At 42.1% G+C, this 20,955-nt stretch overlaps 1 protein-coding gene across 13 annotated transcripts in view; it reads left to right on the forward strand.

Moving 5' to 3' along the window:
* Positions 1-20,955, forward strand: part of KIAA2012 (KIAA2012 ortholog) — a 266,686-nt gene that overhangs the window by 201,335 nt on the left and 44,396 nt on the right. For 4 of the 13 annotated variants that reach the window (XM_077448591.1, XM_077448594.1, XM_077448595.1 and 1 more), the window contains exons 16-20: positions 686-793; positions 8,781-8,855; positions 12,188-12,253; positions 16,484-16,538; positions 18,801-18,965. In XM_077448591.1, the coding sequence (XP_077304717.1) occupies positions 686-793; positions 8,781-8,855; positions 12,188-12,253; positions 16,484-16,538; positions 18,801-18,965 (469 nt within the window). The remainder of the gene's footprint in view (positions 1-685; positions 794-8,780; positions 8,856-12,187; positions 12,254-16,483; positions 16,539-18,800; positions 18,966-20,955) is intronic. The other 9 variants (XM_077448592.1, XM_077448593.1, XM_077448596.1 and 6 more) reach the window with 9 other exon arrangements.

The following is a 20,955-nucleotide window of genomic DNA, read 5'->3' on the forward strand; positions in this document are numbered from 1 at the left end:
GTTATTTATTATGTTAATTTTCTTTGTGATTATTCTTATTATTTGAACTTTTTATTGCCTAATTCCCCATGAAAGGGAAATTCATGCCTGGTGTGAACCAATCGCAATGATGAAATAAAAATTGAAGTTATTATTAGGTTGATTTGTGCTCCTTTCACATAATAATACAATACCTACCTATTGTGTTAGCCGCGTACACACAACCGGTTTTTCCGTCAGAATAAACCCTGACGGTCTTTCCGACAGAGTTCCAACAGAGTTCTGCTGAAATAGACTTGCCTACACATGATCACACCAAAGTCCGTTCGTTTAGAACACAATGACGTACGACGGGGATAGAAAAAGGAAGTTCAATAGCAAGTAGCCAATAGCTGCCCTTGCGTCGTTTTTGGTCTATCAGAATAGCATACAGACAAACAGTTTTCCCAATAGGAATTGATTCCGTCGGAAAGATTTAAAACATATTCTATTTCTAGGTCCGTCAGAATTTTTGAAAAAAAAGTCAGATGAAGCCCACAAATGATCGGAATATCCAGTGAAATTATTCCGTCTGACCTTTTCTGCCGGAAAGTCTGCAGCATTACTTTCTATTATTATCTTGTTTTCTTAGTTTTTTTACAAGGAGATAACATATGCAAGACAATTTCTTATTCAGTATAACATACCAGTTTATATATTATTACAGGAAAGTTTGAACAGCAATGCTGCATTTACTCTTCAAGATATTGATGCCGTCATCGAAAGTGATTTACAAAATAATGGATCGATCAATCAGTCTCCACGTTTGGTGCAGGTATGTTTTGATCATTTATAAGCTGGCTTTATATATGCTTATGTCATTTCAAAGCTCCTCTAAAGAAAGATAGATTTAGATATAAAGTCTATTATTTTTATAGTGATTTCTTTTCATGTAATGGGGAAGGAGGGATGTAAGCCTGTGCCTTAAAGCTGAACTCCAGAATAAGCAAATATTGTTTAAGTAGAAGCGCATGTATACTCTTACTTGAATTCTGGAATGCTGTTTGTATTTCTTCCAGAGCTGTGCAGTAATACAGAAGTTAAATGTTTCCTTTGAGTAGGACATCCTGTAATAAAGACCAGTCACTCCTGTTTTCTCTCCTTATGCAGGATAACTGGTCATGTCTCTGCCCCCTTGTAGTTGTCTGTAGGCAGCCTGCAGTGGGTGGGTCCAGCTAGGTCTCTCCACAACTCTGCTCCCTGCATAGGGTACAAACAGCACAGTGATTATGTCACTAATGTCATTGCAAGGTAATATCTGGGTTTGCAAAGGCATTTGGTGCACACAAAGTGAATTTTGTCTATTGAAGAATATATTTAAAAAGGTAATTCCACTTTTGTGGGGAAAAAAATGCAAAAAAAAAAACAATATAGCATATACAATTGCAATTCAAGTTATATTGTAATTGAATGTTATTAAAAATTACCTTTCCTTTCTGCAGGGTTATAATTTTCTGTAAAATGCAATGCAACATGGCTACTTGGAGGCGTTCTGTACACAGATGGCGTACAGAATGCACCCTAAAAATTTAATTTCCTGCTTGTGTGATTGGCTTACTTAATTCTGCACTAAGATACAAATCAGATTTTGAGCATCCCCTGCAACAAAAATTAAATATTTGGTGAGATACTCCCAAAGGGAAATCACATCTAAAGGGATGCAGAGCCCACCACTTTCCTCATTAAAGCCTTGCAGGTGCAGCAACTTATTGATAATTATAAAACTACTCCCATAAAGATTCACTATGCACATGGACACAGACAAAGAAACAGTTATTTCTTCAGAATAACAAAAGGTAGGAATCTGCAACAAAGTTTTTTGTATATCTCTTATTTAAATTTTTTTAAGTTTATAAGGTCCTTAATTTTATGATTTTTTAATCATTTTTACTTTATACAATTTATAGATGTGCAAGTCAGGTTTACAGTAATAAGAAGCACACAAGACATGTTCCTACTTTTATGTTTTAACACATGCATCGTTAAGCAAAGCAACACGTCATAAAAATTGAAAATTGTCATAAATACTTACTGTAATTTTTCTTTCCTGATGCCAATACATGGCAGTATACATATGAGCCCTGCCCCTATATCCACCCACAGGACCTATTTAACTCTATAAAAGTCTTACTGAGAGCTACCTCCCCCATTCTCTGTATAAAGCACAAATATCAGAGGGAGGGTTCGTATGCTGCCATGTATTGGCCCCAGGAAAGGAAAATTACGGTAAGTATTTGAACCAATTTTCCATTTTCCTGCCCAACATGGCAGCATACATATGATAAATAATGAGCTTTTGAGAGGGAGGGTTTAATGCTGCAAGCGTAGTCTTTATTTAACAATAGACATAGAAGCCTGGATAGTTGGATAGTTTTCCTTCCAAACTCTACTGTAGTAAGAGCTACTGGATGCACCCTGTAGTGTTTTAAGAACGTATGATGTGATGACCAGCTAGCCACTTTGCGGAATTTCTCCAGAGACAATCCTGCCCGTGCCGCCCAAGAAGAAGACATTGCCCTGATTGAGTGAGTTCTAGCCACTTCCGGATTGCAGGAAAAACAGAATTTTAGATACATTTGGCTCACTAGGGTCAAATGGACACTTTCTGGAACTCTGTAAAGTTTTAATAACCCCTGGAAAACATCCTAATCCCTGCCTTCCAATCTCCAGACCTATCAGTGCCACCTATCAGTGCCAGTGTCCTCTATCAGTGCCTCCTATCAGTGCCCTCTATCAGTGCCAGTGTACTCTATCAGTGCCTCCTATCAGTGCCAGTGCCCTCTATCAGTGCCACCTATCAGTACAGCTCATCAGTGCCATCCAATCAATGCTAGTGCCACCTATCAATGTAGCTCATCAGTGCCACCTATCAGTGCCCATTATTGCAGCTCAGCAGTGCCAGTGCCACCGATCAGTGCTGCCTAACAGTGCAGCTGATCAGCGCCGCCTATCAATGCCAACTTGTCAGTGCCCGTAAGTCCTGCCTGTCAGTGCCGCCTATCAGAGCCCATCAGTGCCCATTAGTGCAGCTCATCAGTGTCACCTATCATTGACCATCAGTGCTGCCTGTCAGTGCCGCCTATCAGAGCCCTATCAGTGCCTATAGGTGCATTTAATCAGTGCCCATTACTGCAGTTCATCAGTGCCACATATCATTGACCATCAGTGCTACCTATCAGTGCAGCTAAGCAGTGCTGTCTCACCAGTGCCACCTTATCAGTGCCCATAAGTGCTGTCTGTCAGTGCCGCCTATCAGAGCCCATTAGTCCAGCTCATTAGTACCACCTATCATTGACCATCAGTGCTGCATGTCAGTGCCACCTATCAGAGCCCTATCAGTGCTGCCCATCAGTGCCCATTAGTGCAGATCATCAGTGCCACCTATCATTGACCATCAGTGCTGCCTATATCAGTGCCACCTATCAGTGTCAGTGCCACCCATAAGTGCCCATCATTGCTACATAATAGTGCTGCCTCACCAGTGCCACCTTATCAGTGCTCATAAGTGATGTCTGTCAGTGACCCCTATCAGAGCCCATCAGTGCTGCTCATCAGTGCCCATTAGTGCAGCTCATCAGTGCCCATCAGTGCTGCCTATCAGTGCAGATTATCAGTGCCACCTATCATTAATCATCAGTGCCACATATCAGTGTCAGTGCCACCCATAAGTGCCCATCATTGCCACATAATAGTGCTACCCCACCAGTGCCACCTTATCAGTGCCCATAAGTGCTGTCTGTCAGTGACCCCTATCAGAGCCCATCAGTGCTGCTCATCAGTGCCCATTAGTGCAGCTCATCAGTGCCCATCAGTGCTGCCTATCAGTGCAGCTCATCAGTGCAAGTTTGCATTGCCCATCAGTGCTGCCTATCAGTGCAGCTCATCATAGCCCATCGCTGATGATCTGCATATCAGTGCAGATTATCAGTGTGCCATATCAGTACAGCCTCATCAGCGTCCCCTTATCAATGCCTCATCAGTGCACATCAGTGAAGAAGAAAAATGACTTATGGCAAAATATTATCACAAACTAAGTTTTAATTTAAACATGTCTTTTTTTAATGTTTAGCAAAAAATAAAAACCACTGTGGTGTTTAAATACCACCAAAAAAAAGGTCTATTTGTGTAAAAAAATGACAAAAATCAAAACACATTAATTTTAGTGGGTGCAGTCTTAATCAATGTGACTCAAGGCGCAGTAGACTGCAATGTTAAATCATAAAAGCTGCAAGAAAGTCACACGACTTTGGGTCTCAGCAATGTGAACCGAACTTTGCCATCTTGGGATCCCTCCACAGTGGACGGACTGCCACTAATTTGTTTTAACAAAAAATTGTTTGTATCTTCATTTTATTTATTTCCATAAAAAGGCCTACCGAAATCCTCAGCCCCAGGCCCATGATGCTCTTAATCTGGCCCTGCCTGTAACCCTGGTGATGGTAGTCTCCAGTTTTTTAGCCAAACCGCTCCTTCCCATCAAAAGGCAGTTTACAGCAATTCTGCTTTGAGGATGGGTCGGCCGCCCATGGTTTTAGCCACAATGCTCTTTTGGCTGTGACTGAGCTGAGCATGTCTCTGGAGGACCATCGAATGATGTCTATAGCTGCAAAGCCTGTATAGAGTTTTATCTTATCAAGAGCCTTGATGATTTTCTTCTTTTGGCAGCTGGTTTCTGATTGCATACTCCAAGTTCTGTTCCCACACTCGCATAGCGCTTACTACGGATGTTAAGCAATGGCACCACCTACTAAACTTTCTTAAGTCCATGTCAATGCATCTATCAAGGATATCATGAAAGGAGGAAGAGTCTCCCATCGGAAGTGTCACATTCTTGGCCAGTCTGGTGACTGCCGCATCCTCCGTTGGTGAGTTAGATAAAGGAGCCGCAGCCTCCTCCATGTCGGGATACAACTTCTGCAACCTATTGGTTGAGTAGGATTTTCCCTCCCTTCTCCCATTCCTCCTGAAACAGGCCTCTTATTTATGTCATAAGAGGAAAGGTAGCTACCTGTTTCTTTAGGTTCCTCCTATGGAACCCAAAGGCTTGTTCACACTTGCAGCAGGCTCTGCTATTGTACTGAAAAGCAATTTGTTCTTAGGTCACTTTTCAGAGGAATCTGATACTATCACGTAGAGGGGACAAGTGTGTCTGCTATGCGATTTTCAAAGAGCAATTTGCACGCATTGTTGCAACTCGCATGGAGGCGGCCCATTCACTCGGCTGCCCTACCTGTGCAAAAAGAAGCCCCTGCTACTATTTAGAGGCGACAAGCTTTGCACAATGTTTTTAACCTCCCTGGCGGTATGATTATTTCAGATTTTTGATGCTGAAAGTGGTACCATTATTTTGCATGGAAATTTGGCGTTTTATATTGTAGGTCTGTAATTCTTAGGAATAACTCACTTAAATCTGTCCAAACAAGAGTCTAGTAGACATCCCGGGTATCATAAAGTTTGACACGAAATCATAAATCACATTGCATTTGGGGAGCGATCAAAGGATAAAGGCACCTAATGCGTGTTGTGTAGCGATTGCCACACAATTTAAAATCAGAATGTATGGTGTGTTATACGTTTTCTCCTTCTTTGGAGGAGGTTCCGGATCCTCCCATTCCAGTGCAGATTTTACTACCTTAATTATTGGTGGTATCATCGCAAAATCAAAGCCTGAACGTTCAGGATCCTCTGCCAAGGAGGAGGTGGTATCTTCTCCCTCTTCTGCCTGGAAGGTTGGCTGTAATACTGGGTCTGAGGAATCAGCCCACCTAATCCGCTGGGCTGGAGTCACACCTGAAGTGCCTGGTACCCCTCTAGTTAGAGAGGGTTGAATGGCTTGGTTTAGACCTGGTGCAGGGCCCACACTCTGTTCGTCCACTTCTGTCTCTGATTGTCTGAGACGACCGAAAAATTTTGCCAGGTAGTCATGGACTACTTTCTTAAGCAAGATTGACACCTGCTGACTCTCGTACTCCTGGTCTCTGTCAAGCTGCCTGAAGCAGTTGCTACAAAGTAGCTTTCCTGGCATATCCACATGACCAACATTTGCCTTTTGGGAGCTGAGCCCTTGGAGGAGAAGCTATGTGCTTTCTCTTAAGCATACATTTTCACCCTTTGTACTGGGGTCTGCTAGGACTGGAGGAGTCACTTTCTCCCCTGGAAAAATCCTGACGATTGTGAGCGGCCGGGGCTGCAAAAGACAAGAAGGCACGCTCGTCCAGGCATAATGCACTTTTTTTTTAACCGCATCTTACTAACCCAAAGTTGGCCTTTACCTGGTATTGCGGGGGTCTTTCTTATGTGCTGTTAGGCTCATGTTGGCGGAAGAACCGAAAGGTGCAAGGGGGACTGCATGGCAACAGAAAGAAATAAGGGAAGTGAGAGAGGGGAAAAATACATATATATACCCAGCTTTTTTTCAGCAAAGAGAAACAAATTTAAATAAAAGGAATCTGGGCAAATACCCCCCCCCCCCACCCCCTAGTAATACATTCTTCCTTTCTCCCTCTCCCTTCTATCCCCATTATTAGAGTAGTAAGACTTACCTGTCATTGACTGTTCCTCAGAATGAGATGCTGGCCATTACCTGGCCATTTGCTCCCTTTAAATAGAGCACCTGAGAGTGAGACTCCTCCCCAGCCTCTGTTCTAATCAAAAAAGGGCTAGTACAATTAGGAGGGAAGCCAATGCCCATCCACACAAAAGGACACTTTTAAGCTGGCTACACATCATGCAACCCTCTGTAGATTTTTTCCCTCAGATTTCCCAAAACCACAAAATATGAGGCCAAACCTTAAGATCCCCAATTTGTATGCAATCAGGCAGGCCCCTGCACCACATGATCCCGGTAAATCTAAAGGAAATCAGACAACAAAAGCTGCACAGTGTGTATGGGATCTTTAGATACATGAGAGCAAGAAAAAGAAAAAAATGTTTTATAGAGGTTGACAGACCTGGAAAGTGTTAGGCCGCGTACACACGCGGGGACTGTTCGCTCAACTTTGTTCGTCAAACAGTTTCAGCGGACAGTCCGCTCAAAATTAGCATGGACGGACATGGCCACACACGACGAACGAACAGTCCGCTGAAACCGTGCGCGATGACGTGAACGGCACGTACGACGGGACTAGAAAACGACGTCCTATACACTGCAATGCAACCTTCGGCGTATAAATTCTTTCTGAGCATGCGCGGAACTTTGTTTGACGAACAAGCCTACACACGAGCGGACTGTCCGCTCAAACCAAGTTTCAGCGGACAGTTTTTCGGGATTTCCGAAAAACTTTGTTCGTCAAACTGTCCGCTGAAACTGTCCACTGAAGCCCACACACGAGCGGACTGTCCGCTGAAACACTGTTCAGCGGACAAAGTTGAGCGAACAGTCCCCGCGTGTGTACGCGGCCTTACATAGGAGAAAAGAGATCATGCAGTCCCAACTGATGAATCCGGACTCCAAACCAGGCATGTCACAAGAGGATTGTCGTCTCAGATTAGAGAACACCTCGACCCCAAAAGACCACCAGAAGGGGTTCCCCACCTTGTTGGTGCCTTTAGCAGCCTAAGATGTGGGACTGCGTGCTGGGAGAGGCTTGAACCCTGACGGACTCCGACATAGTCGGCAGGTAAGAGCTTGTCCTGAGTGTAACTGTCTGTAGGTGTTGATCTTTGAGGACAAAAAGGAGAGGGGGGGGGGGGGGGTAGCTCTCAGTCAGACTTTTATAGAGCTGCCGTTTGAAAAATAAGGCATATCCTTTTTTTGTGCATTTTCATGCACTGGGATGCCTTAAAACTAAGTAAGGCAGAATGAGGAAAGGTTAGTATTTGTCAAGAGATGCACTCACTTTCTGTCCTGATGACCCTTTTGAACCAAAATATAAAGTAGGAGTAAATCTTCATTGTTACAGTTGTCACCAGACAAAAGAAGAGAGAAGATCTTCCCCATTATAGACATCTGTTCTAGTGACATTTGTTAAATATTGGGACTTAGCCCACAGTGCAGAAATCTCATCTCCCTTCCTGTGTATTGGGAACAGGAAATTATAAAACATCTCTTGGCCAAGGTCACAGACAACAGTGAAAACCTGACAGAGATTCTGACCTTTTCCTTTTCTATTTAAAACGAAAAAAAATCTTACTCGGAATTCCAATTACAGCTTATATTCTTCTAAAAAAAATAACTAGATATTATCATTATTAGGTAAAATATAACTAGCTATTAACATTTATAGGTAATAACACCAGGGATAGTTGATCCAGGGGATCAGAAAGGAATTCTTTACATCGTTGAAGCAAATTTGGACCCTGCTTTATAGGGGTTTTTGCCCTTCTCTGGATCAACTGTGGGTATAGGATTGCGTGTATGGTGGTTCTTCTATTTGTTTGTTTTTTCTATTGGGTGAACTAGATGGACTTTTTTCAAACTGACCAACTATGTAACTTACTGTCCTTCTTTATTTATAATTTCAATTGCTGTCTTGATTATTTTAAAAGGATTGCTGATGAAGCAGGGACATTGTCACTTTAAATTTCTCCAATGTCACAAATGCTCATACATAGCAAGTTAAACAAATTGTGTATCATCAAAGAAGATAGCCTTAAAAAATAATAGAATAGATCATGTACTGATATATAATCAATATAGTGATACATATATATAGTGAAATAGTGAAAATGTATAAATTAATAAATTATAATAATATATAATAATAATATATAATAATTAATAAACAACATGTCACATGCTGCCTTTTGAACAATATTCACAGAGATCTCCTCAGTTATCACCCAAAAGTTCTGTAAGTTTACAAGAAGAAGTTGCAGCATCACTAGATGAAAGTTTGGTATGTACTAAACCTTATGTTAACAACTGGCATGTTGTTATTTTACTTTATTATTATTTATATTATTATGATGATGTTTATTATATTATGAAAAAGAAGAGAAAAAAATGACCACTGAGCATGCTTACAAAATAATGTTATAGTTTGAGAAGGATTTTTTGGAGACACTATTGGTACCTCAGTTCTTTGAACAAGAAAAAATTTGCAAAGCATGAAGCACTTAATTAATGCAAAGTTCACATTAGCCTATTCTCTAAAATGTGATTACCAATGGATCACTCCTCAGAGTGAGGCTAAGCAGCCACTGTTATGCCCCATACACACAGTTGGATTTTCCGAAGTAAAATATTCGATAGGAGCTTTTTGTCGGAAATTCGGAGCATGTGTAGGCTCCATCGGACAGTTTCCATCGGAATTTCCATCGCGGATCTGGTTCTCAAATTTTTCGACAACAAAATCCGTTGTCAGAAATTCCAATCATGTGTACACAATTCCGACGCACAAAGTTCCACGCATGTTCGGAATCAAGCAGAAGAGCCGTACTGGCTATTGAACTTAATTTTTCTCGGCTCGACGTACGTGTTGTACGTCACCGCGTTCTTGGCGTTCGGAATTTCCGACCAACTTTGTGTGGCCGTGTTTATGCATGACAAGTGTGAGCCAACATCCGTCATAAAAAATCCATGGATTTTTGTTGTTGGAATGTTCGATCTACATCCGATCGTGTGTATGGGGCATTAGATGTTCAGGAACCACCTGCGGAATACCTGTTTTTTTCTTTGTTTTTGTTTTTTTTGCCGAATTGTAATTTTATAATGGGACTAATTCAATCATTTGGCCCACAGTTGCAGCACAGCCCTGTTGACTTGAATGTTTTTGTTTGACACAAGCAGTGCCCCCATCAACATGCCACAACTAAATTTGCTGTGGCCATAATGCAAAGCATTGTGGCTGCTGGCAATAGGAGAGAACATAACAGAATTGCCATAGCATAAAACCATAAAACAGTGTCACTTACATAATCCATACTATCCCCCAACACCCAGGTATATCACTTAATGCTGATCAGTACCAACTCCACCGCTAAGTCTGGTGCTAGCTTGGTCTGTGAAAAATGTATAAATTAATAAATTATAATAATATATAATAATAATATATAATAATTAATAAACAGCATGTCACATGCTGCCTTTTGAACAATATTCATAGAGATCTCCTCAGTTATCACCCAAAAGTTCTGTAAGTTTACAAGAAGAAGTTGCAACATCACTAGATGAAAGTTTAGTATGTACTAAACCTTATGTTAACAACCAGCATGTTGTTATTTTACTTTATTATTATTTATATTATTATGATGATGTTTATTATATTAAACATCATATAATTTCTATTGTAGCGTGTATCAATTTCCTAGTAGTTTAGTGACCGTGATTAAATCTATCAGAAAAAAAATAAATAAAAATTTAAATACTATTCGTGTCTAAAACACCAGTGTATATAAAATTCATACAAAAAATCCATATAAAAATATATAACCAAAATTACAATCCAGTGCAGATGCCTGAATAAACAAATAAATGTATATATAAAAAGTGACAATTAATAAAAAGTGACAATTGATAAAAGTCCTGCACAGACAAAATAAACGAAGAAAAGTGACTAGTGCAGCAATCCTTAATTTTTCTCAGTAGAACAAACTTCTCCCAGTGCGCTTCTCAGTGCTTAGTAATATGATTGCCCTCACCAGAAATCTTACCCCAATTGGGGTGGATAAGCCTCCACAGTATGAGCCACTGTGCTGCTCTCTGGCATTAGCTGGCGATATCCTGGGAGATGCTTGTTCATCCGATGGTGTTGTGTCCTCGTTTATGTATATGATAGAAGAAAGGACATATCCATGGTGTAGTACGTAATTGTAATGTGCTTTATTGAAATAAAAACCTACTCACATGTAGCTGAATTAAGATCGCTATTGTTTTAAAATTGCCACCGGCCGCTGCTGTCTGTATAGAAGGTGCACATCGTATGGCCATGCACTACACCATGGATATGTCCTTTCTTCTATCATATACATAAACGAGGACACAACACCATCGGATGAACAAGCATCCTTTTATTAGCAACTTATGCTTTTATGAATGGAAGGGATATATGAATCTACTGTATGTATTTATGTGTATATAGTGTATATAGTGGATACAACTGTATATATGAATTGGATTTACATGGAATGCAATTCGGGTGGTCGACTTGGCCATGTTTGGCTGCCTTTAGTGTGATAGAATGGTACTCATTATCTGTCTTATAGGACCATGTATTTTGCCCTATGCTGGAAAGGATAGTAAAATCTATGGTAACACATCCAGTATGAACAAGTTTGAAAAGCTAGCATCATTTACTGCATAGTACCAGTCTGCACCATGGCAGAATGACCTAGTCTAATGTGTGAGAATTATCTTTTTTTAAGACCCCTTTCACACTGGGAGTGCGGCCATTTTAGCGGCCCTTTAGTGCTGTCTAAGCAGCTCTTTTCGGCCGCTAGTGGGCGCTTTTAAACCTGAAGAAGGGGTTAAAAAAGCCGCTGTTGGGACAATTTGGAAGCGCTTTTCAGGCACTTTGGAAGCATTGCCCATGCATTTCAATGGGCAGGGAGTTTGCCTTAGTCAACATCACAGAAACTATCTCCTGTTCAAAGATGCTGCTTGCAGGACTTTTCCGAATGTCCCGCAAGCGCACCACCCCAGTGTGAAAAGACACACTGAAATGAATGGGAGGCAGTTTTCAGGTGCTGTTTAGAGGCTATTTCTAGCACTAAAACACCTGAAAATCGCCTCAGTGTGAAAGGGGTCTTAGCCCTTGTACACACGGTCGGAGATTCCGTCTGAATGTGTCCGATCGGAGCGTTTTGTCGGATATTCCGACTGTGTGTGGTCTGCATCAGACTGTTTCCGTCGGAAAATATCCGTTGGACCAACTTTTCCAACTTGCCGGAAATATTTTCCGACAAAATTCTCCGATCGGACATACTCCGATCATGTGCAGAGAATTCCGATCGGACAAAGTGCCACGCATGCTCAGATCAAATTCCTACACCAAAGCTATTGGCTACTAGCGTGAACATAGTCCCGTCGTAACGAAATAACATCATCATGTCGGATTTTCCGACAACTTTGTCCGACCGTGTGTATACAACAGTTTCGGACAAAATCCAACGGATTTGGTTGTCGGAATCTCCGACCGTGTGTACAAGGGCTAAGTGTTCAAACCTTAATAGGGAGAAATTAGTTAGGTAATTTAATAAACTATATTATACCAGCAAACTATTATTTCAGCAGATATCCACAGACGCTACTGGAAAATCTACGCCAGTCAAGAAAGTGGCGGGAGTGTCGACCGAGGTATAGAACCCGAGATATATTGCTCCTAAATTTACGTTTTTGTTCAACTTTAACATGCAATACCAAAACCGAATGTATTTTAAGATTACATTTATTTTATATTTGTATCCCTTACTAATAGTGATGGATGAACTTCCGACGGGACGTTTCGCGAACGCTAACCACGAATGCGGCCAAAAGTTTGCGAACCGCAAAGTTCACGGCGGGCCCCATTGACTTTAATGGCAGGCGAACCTTAAAAACCTACAGGTCATATTTTCAGCCACAAAATACTTACTAGCTGTGCACACATAGTCCCACCACATGGACACTGACATAACAAAAGTATTAAGTGAATCTGGGATCGACAAAGACAACCATTCTTTTTTTATCTGTGAAATTTTGACAATTCAGGAGCGCATGAAGGCCATGGAGGAGAGGAAAGGTCAGGGCAGGCTATGAAGATGGTGCAGGAGATGATCACCTGAACTGTAATAGAGAGCACTGACACCAGCACAGTGATAGAGAGCACTGACACCACCACCGAGATAGAGAGCATTGACACCAGCACCAGCACCGTGATAGAGAGCACTGACACCACACCAGCACCATGATAGAGAGCACTGACACCAGCACCGTGATAGAGAGCGCTGACACCAGCACCGTGATAGAGAGCACTGACACCAGCACCGTGATAGAGAGCACTGACACCAGCACTGTGGTAGAGAGCACTGACACCAGCACCACGATAGAGAGCACCAGCACCATGATAGAGACTGTCCCTCAGTCCCTACACTGATAAAAGACAGCTGCAGAATCGGGCAGCAGTCAAGTATAATATTCTTTCTATATTTGAAAGAAAGTAGATTATGCGTGTACAACCCTATATACTGTACACCTATACCAGTCCTTAAAAGGACCTTTGTGGACCTAGTAGCTAGTGATTTGCAGACTGTCCCTCAGTCCCTACACTGATAAAAGACAGCTGCAGAATTGGGCAACAATCAGCAGCACAGCAGTCAGCAGCAGTGCACCCCAACCCTATATATTGTATACCTATACCAGTCCTTAAAAGGACCTTTGTGGACCTAATAGTAATAGCTAGTGATTAAACTGAGTGTCCCTGCTCCACACAGCGTCCTGTCCCTACCCTGACAAAAGACAGCTGCAGAATCAGTCAACAGTGCACTCAGCAATCACCAGCACAGCAGTGCACCAGAACCCTATATACTGTACACCTATACCAGTCCTTAAAAGGACTTTTGTGGACCTAATAGCTAGCGATTTGTGTCACTACAGTCTGTCCCTGCTCCACACAGAAACCTTTCCCTACACTGACAAAAGACAGAATGTAAAATGGCCGTCAGATCAGGTCTATTTATAAGGTAGGAGGTATGTCCATGTGCTGAAATGTCTCAATTAGCTGTCCTGTACCCCATGATGGATGTGTCATCATGGGTCAAAGTTCTTTCACAATGTAAACGCATATGTCTGCCGGGCGAACAGCGGCAGAAATCGCGAACACGCAAAATTTGCCGAGAACCGACCGCCGGGCGAACCGCAAGGCCATCTCTACTTACTAATTCTGCATCATTCTAATGTTGCTGTTAGAGAGAGATGAACAAAGGTCTAAAAGTCCACTATGCCAAAGATTTTCCGCATGGTTAAATTGTAAATTCATAAATTTTTCATTGAACTCTTCCTCATTATTTGGATCGTTAATGTGTGAGCATTGTCTACCACCCACCTGCCTACAGTAGGGATAGGTAACTGTTCACCCCAACACAAAAATAGTAATGACAAGTGTGACATAGAGAGGGATTAGAAGCTCTGTCTGATTTTTATTGCTTTCCTGTCCTGGTGACACATGCCCCCTTTTATTTCTGTCACAAGCTCCAGAATTGATAGGAAATCTCCCAAATGAGGACACAGATAGCAATAAACAAATACGATAGAGGTGTTGACTTATCCATACCCTTAAAACCCCTTTCACACTGAGGCACTTTACAGGCGCTACAGCGCCAAAAATAGCACCTGCATAGCACCTGTAAAGCGCCGCTCCTGTCTCTCCAGTGCTTTCACGTTGGAGTGGTGCCCTTGCAGGACATTAAAAAAACTTCTGCAAGCAGCAACTTTGGAGCAGTGAAGGAGCGATATATACACCTGCTCCTAAACCAATCCTGCCCATTGAAATCAATCGGGCTACGCAACTATAACGCCAGCATAGTACTGCTGCAGCACCGCTTTGCAGTGGTTTTAACCCTTTCTCAGCCTCTAGCGGGGGGTAAAGGCGCCCTACTAGCGGCCGAATAGCGCCACAAAACTTAAGGAAAAGCTCAGCGAAAAATAGTGCCACTTTACCACCGGCGCACCCACCGCAACAGTGTGAAAGGGGCCTAAAAGTTTTGGCTCAAATGAGGCTTTAGGCAACTCTTGAAGAAAAAATAGATAGATTGCAATTAGCTGCTCCTGGGAGCTGCAGTTATTAATTTTTATTAAGTCTTAACAAGTGCTGAGCAGAAATCAATGCTGAAATTGTTGCTTATATTCACTGTGCTAGACAGATAGATGCTTGGATGTCAAACAGCTGGAAAAAAAATACTAATTCCACCTATATATTGCAAACAAAAAAAAATAACCTAAAATGGCTTATCTGGCAATCGGTCTCCTCCGGCTTACCACCATTAAGCCCAAAAGCAAACATGTATTATACTGTAGCTTACCAATTCTTACATGTGATGTCTGCATTAGTTTTATTTTTTAGCCTTTCTTTCCTTTATTTTCACCTGGTGAACCTGCTGGTAAGTCTGTTATTTTTCAACAGAACATGCTTTTCTGCAGATGTAGCAGCTAGAGGAATTAGACAACCCATTTTCTACTGAAAGGGGTGCTTTTATTTATTCATGTAAACCTTTTTCTCAAAAGAAAAAAAGCGTTAGCTGGAGTTTGGCTTCAGCTTGTTACTGTATCTAAATGTACTAGTACATCTATCGTGGGGTACACACTATAAGTAAATTGAACGATCGTCCGGTTTTCCACAAAAGTGCGTATAATGATGTAAACGACAATGGTATTCACTTGTACGAGAACTTTGGAAACAACAAAGCAAACGTTCTTTCTTTTGTATGATTTCGATGTTCATTGCTACCTTCTTCTGGGTAATTCTTTGCTTTCCGTCATTATTATTTCTGTACAATTACTGTAAATATTGGGCAAAAGTTGGATGTTGTGTTCACGTATGATAAAAATGTTCTACCTTTGTTTTGTTTTCGTCCAAGCAGTTGAGATTGGCTATTGAAAAGCACTATACTAAAGGAATAAGGATGAGCTCAGTCGTGTTCGCTAACAGCACGTGCAGATCCCTCTAGACATCCTTACCAAGGAACAGATAATCGACCGAACGTTCCACATACAGAATTTTTGTTCTGGTTTTAGTGTATACACAGCTTAACTCTCCTCTCCCCTATAGAATGACAATACTGCTGGCCAAGGGTGTCTCAGTTTCTCCTTCATCCAGAGTGTAGGCACTCTGAAAAAATGTGTTATTGGCCAGATCATCAGGTGAAAAAAACAAAAAAAGAAAACTAGAGCAACCACCACATCTAATGATTGGCAAGCTGCAATATATTACATTTTTGGTTTAATACTGTTTTAAATGTACATTTCTTTTTAAATGAAACCTTGAGATGCATATAGAGAACACAGCCTACCTACTTTGTAGCTCAGGTTTTTGTCTAGACATTGTCTACATGAAAGGCTGTCTAGATGACATTGTCTGCACCAGTCCACCCAAGTTATTTCTGTCTATAATCTTGTGATCCTGGACTACACCTGTTTGGGATGATGGAACATTCTTCATGCTGCCTCTCAGACACAGAAATCCTGATGTTAACAAAGTACTGATGTTTCTCATGTTTCAGTTCCAATGCTGTAATCTTTACATTCATTTGGATTTGTTAGAGCTGTTCTGTTACTTACCCTTGAACTGGTCATCTCAGAAAGAATAAAGACGTTTTACGTTTTTTAAACACTTTTTACTTTAAACATTGGAAAGTTAATTTCCAAATAACCATCTCTCTTAAAAAAATAAAAATAAATAACCAACTCTCTCTTTTTAGAACATCAATGGTGGAAAACGATGTGGAGGATAAATACTAACTTATTACTGGAAATTACACTGGCTCTTTGGTTTGTTGAATGAAGTCTTTATATCTGCCTCATTTTAATCCCTGGTGTTTATTGTTTGTCAAGCAGCTAATCAAGACCAAAGATACAATAATCAACAAGACGCCTCGCACCAAGTCAGGTAGTGAATATTCTATTTTCATTTTGCCATGGCACTTCAAAATTGAAATGATAAAGCCACCAACTAACAGATCCTAGGGCAATAAACCAGTATATTCTTGTATAGGTGGTTTGGTCATACAATACCTATCTTCTCTATTCTGCAGTGAGGAGGGTGGAGTCTCATAGCAGAAAACATTCACATCTGAACCACACTTTACTCGGGGTAGGTGTTAGTGATGTACAAGGGCCTACTGATATCAAGAGAAAAAGTTGCAACCACTTCCTTTTTGAATCTATCAAAGTCCTAGGTCAGGGTTCTCCAAACTTTCTGAACAAAGGACCGGTTTATGGTCTTTCAGAATTTGAGGGAGCCAGACTGTGGCCACTGTGGGTAGAAAATGCCCTGGTGTCAATATGAGTAAAGAATGCTCAATCATTGGTGTCAGTGAGGAATAGTGTTGAATTGTTGATATCAGGGCAAGGACTAGTGTCCCTGCAGCTGGTGTCAGTGAGATGAATAGTGTCCCATCATTGGTGTAATTGGGAAGAATAGTGCCCTATTATTGGGGTCAGTGGTAGGAATAGTGCTCCATTGTTGGTGTAGAAGGAATAATGTCTTGTATCAGTGGGGGCATTAGTGTCCCAAGGGTCTGATATAGGCAAGCAAAGGCCCACAGTTTGGAGATCACTGTACTAGAGCATAAGGGGTCTGCTTCTTGAGAAGGACACCTGCAAGGCACTGTTCCCTAGTCATGAGCTGACTTTAAAATGGAACACTAGCCAAAACTATGAAATGTTGGGTAGAGTAGGGAAGAATAAAACCTTTGTAGGTTTATTACTATTCCTGACAGTGCTCACCTTGAGCTTTACCCACTCTCTTCAAAAAGAAATAATAAATGGGTCGAATCTACATTCCCCAGACCTTGATCATGCTCACATTATTTTAGGTTATCATTGACACTCTTCCCCCCTCTTACAAAGCCATTTATATCACAATTGAGTGTGTCATTGTTTAAATGTATATTCAGCTCTTCAATTTGTATGCATTCTTATACATTTGAACCTCTACCATATATTTCATGCAATAAGCTCTTTGTTAAAGAAAAACATTTTGGTTCGAGTCATAGGTGTGCGCAGCCTATTGCATTAGGGTGTGCACCCCAAAACTCAAACACACATGCCTTTCTCTGCAGCCTCAGCTGCATTGGACAGTGAATGAGTGGATAGTGTTCTGCGCTGAGTGGCTTCCTGAACATTCACAAAATGAAACATAGTAAACACAGTTTACAATGCTTCAGTAATGATTGAACACAGTGATTGTGTTCACTGTGTTCATTTAGAAAAGGAAGTGACATTTATTTCTTTTTTTATTAGAGGTACTTTTATAGCACCATAAATTTACGCAGTGCTTTACACTATATTGTACATTCATGTATCAGTTTCTGCCCTCAAGGAGCTTACACTGTAAAGTCCCTAACACACATTCATACACATACTAGGGCCAATTTAGGCCCCTTTCATATTTGTGTGACCTGAATGTCGGGGCAACCTTGCTGCGATTTTTGATGCGACTTTAAGCAATGCCTGTGTAATATTGAGGTCTATGGACCTCAAGTCACATCAAAGTCAGACCAAAGTAGTGCAAGAACTACTTTAAAGTCGCTGCAACTTGAAGTTGCACAGATATGAATGGTACTCATTGGAAATCATGGGGTATGACTAATCATGCGACTTTGTAGTCCCAAGTCGCACAAGTGTGAAAGGGGCCTTAGACAGACGCCAGTTAATCTACAAGCATATTTATTGACTAGCCCCTTCCCCCCACTCTCCATTCTGAAAAATCCCCCCCTGTAGCAGCCGGGGGAGAGGGGAGGAGAGATGCCAGCAGCACTGCAGTGGGGGAGCACAACACGGGGAGAAGCCCAGACAGTAGGGTGAATCAGCACTGCAAAGTGTGATTAGGGTGTGCCCAGGCACACCTGGCATACCCCCTGCGCATGCCTATGGTTGGACTTATGCTTAAATCATATACTGCAAATCCAAAATTTGCAGTGATTTATAAATATACATTTCCAACTAAACTACGTGTCATTTCTTATTTTGGAAAACAGTAAGCATTGATTTTCAAGAAAAGACACAGTGGGTTGCATTTATCATTGTGTCTGGGTTTTATAAGGCTGTTACTATTTGGAATTGTGCATGGACTTATCTAAATGTCCTTTTCCTGGGTGATGATTTGCTTTATACACAAAAATTGTTAAAAATTATATGCATTCTTTAGATACAAGTGCCACACTAACTCTGGAAAAGGTAAAGGCAACCAATGAAAGACCGTCAACCGGAAAGAGTACATTGGAAAAACAAGAGAATATTTACAATGCTGAAGCTCCGGCACCCCCTACTGTTCAAGATGAACACAGCATCAAGCAAGATCCAGACATTAAAGGTTTGAAGACTTGTTCTAATATTTATATAAAATCATTCTTTTTTAATTAACATGTATTTTATTCATGTATGCATGTTCATACTTGTTATGGTTTCAGCCAATTTGGCTCCATATTTCAATGCTTTCGATTTCCATTGTTTCTTACCGTGAAGAATGACATGTTTGCAACATACTTATTATGGTCTTTGCTTTCACTGATCTTCACAGACAGAGTTAACAGAATGGGGACACTGAGAAAGGAAATTGTTGTATGAAGAATAATTAAAGTTGAACAACTTCTTCTTAGACATCAAATTTAAATCCTGGGAAATCACTAAATACAGAGTTTATATATCTATTCATGATTTTAGCTGCCAAAGGAATTTATAAATGTGTTCAGTCAGTTTTGTGTAGTTCATTTTTATGTCAAATTTCAATTTAGTTTTTGTCATAGTCTTTTGACTTGAATGGCATTTTCATTTTAGTTGTATTTTAGCCATTTGAATTGTTTTAGTTTTAGTCGTATTTTAGTTGACTAAAATCTCCAGTACATTTTAGTTGACTAATGCCTCGTGCACACGATCAAACAATCCTCTTTACCCAAAAGTCCGGCGGACTAAGAAAGTATTTTTGCACTCCAATCTGTCCTCCGGACTCGCATTTCGGCGGACAATCCGGCCGTGTGTGTGCCAGTCTGCCGTACTTTGGAAATTAACAGACTTTTCCCGCCTGGAGAAAAGTCCTCTCATTTTAAGCGCGTATCCAGGTAGCCGGGGCCAGCGAAGGAGGCGTCGCTGGCCCCGTCACCCAGCATGGACTTAAAGGGGAACCCCTACGCCAAAAAATTGGCGTGGGGTCCCCCCCAGGTCCATATCAGACCCTTATCCGAGCACGCTACCCGGCCGGCCAGGAAAGGGGGTGGGGACGAGCGCGCACCCCCTACCTCCTGAGCCGTACCAGGCCGCGTGCCCTCAACATGGGGGGGTGCCTTGGGGAAGGGGGGCCACACGGCCCCCCCACCCCAAAGCACCTTGTCCCCATGTTGATGAGGACAAGGGCCTCTTCCCGACAACCCTGACCGTTGGTTGTCGAGGGTCTGCGGGCGGGGGCTTATCAGAATCCGAGAGCCCCTTTAATAAGGGGGCCCCCGGATACCGGCCCTCCACCCTATGTGAATGAGTATGGGGTACAATGTACCCCTACCCATTCACCTGTGACAAAAAGTAAAAAAGAACACAACACACAAGGGTTAAAATCGTTTATTGCACAGCTCCGGGGGTCTTCTTCTGTCTTCGGGGGTCTTCTCGCCAGACTCCTCCGCTATCTTCTGCTCTCTTGCTAGCTCTTTCACTAGCGGAGGAGCCCGGCTTTCTTCTTCGCCGCTGCCCACTTCTTCCGACTTTGGGGGTCTTGTCCCCCTCTTCGCGGGTCTTGTCCCCCTCTTCTGGTCTTCTTGCCGGGCCACCGCGCCTTCTTCTAGCTCTTTTACAAGCGGCCCAGTCTTCTGTCGCCGCTGTCGCCGTCTTCTGTTCTTCTGTTCTTATGTTGCCTCGTCGCTGTCTCTGCTCACAATGACAGGGACGCGGCGCACGGCGACTTATATAGAGACATTACCGGATGATGTCCCCGCTCATTATGATGTCACAGTCCCAGAGGATGCTGGGAGTGTGACATCATAATGGACATCATCCGGTGATGTCCCTATATAAGTCACTGCGCGCCGCATCCCTGCCATTGTGACCGGAGGCAGAGACGAGGCAACATCTCCAGAAGAGAAGAACAGAAGATGGCGACAGCGGCAGTGGCGACAGAAGACCGGGCCACCGGTTGTAAAAGAGCTAGAAGAAGGCGCGTGGCCCGGCAAGAAGAACCGAAGAGGGGGGACAAGACCCCCGAAGTCGGAAGAAGAGGGCGGCGGCAAAGAAGAAAGCCGGGCTCCTCTGCTAGTGAAAGAGCTAGCAAAAGAGCAGAAGATAGCGGAGGAGTCCGGCGAGAAGACCCCCGAAGAAGG

The sequence above is a fragment of the Lithobates pipiens genome, unplaced genomic scaffold, assembly GCF_037356315.1.
Source record: "Lithobates pipiens isolate NorthernLeopardFrog02 unplaced genomic scaffold, aLitPip1_a1.2 Scaffold_22, whole genome shotgun sequence".
NCBI lineage: Eukaryota > Metazoa > Chordata > Amphibia > Anura > Ranidae > Lithobates > Lithobates pipiens.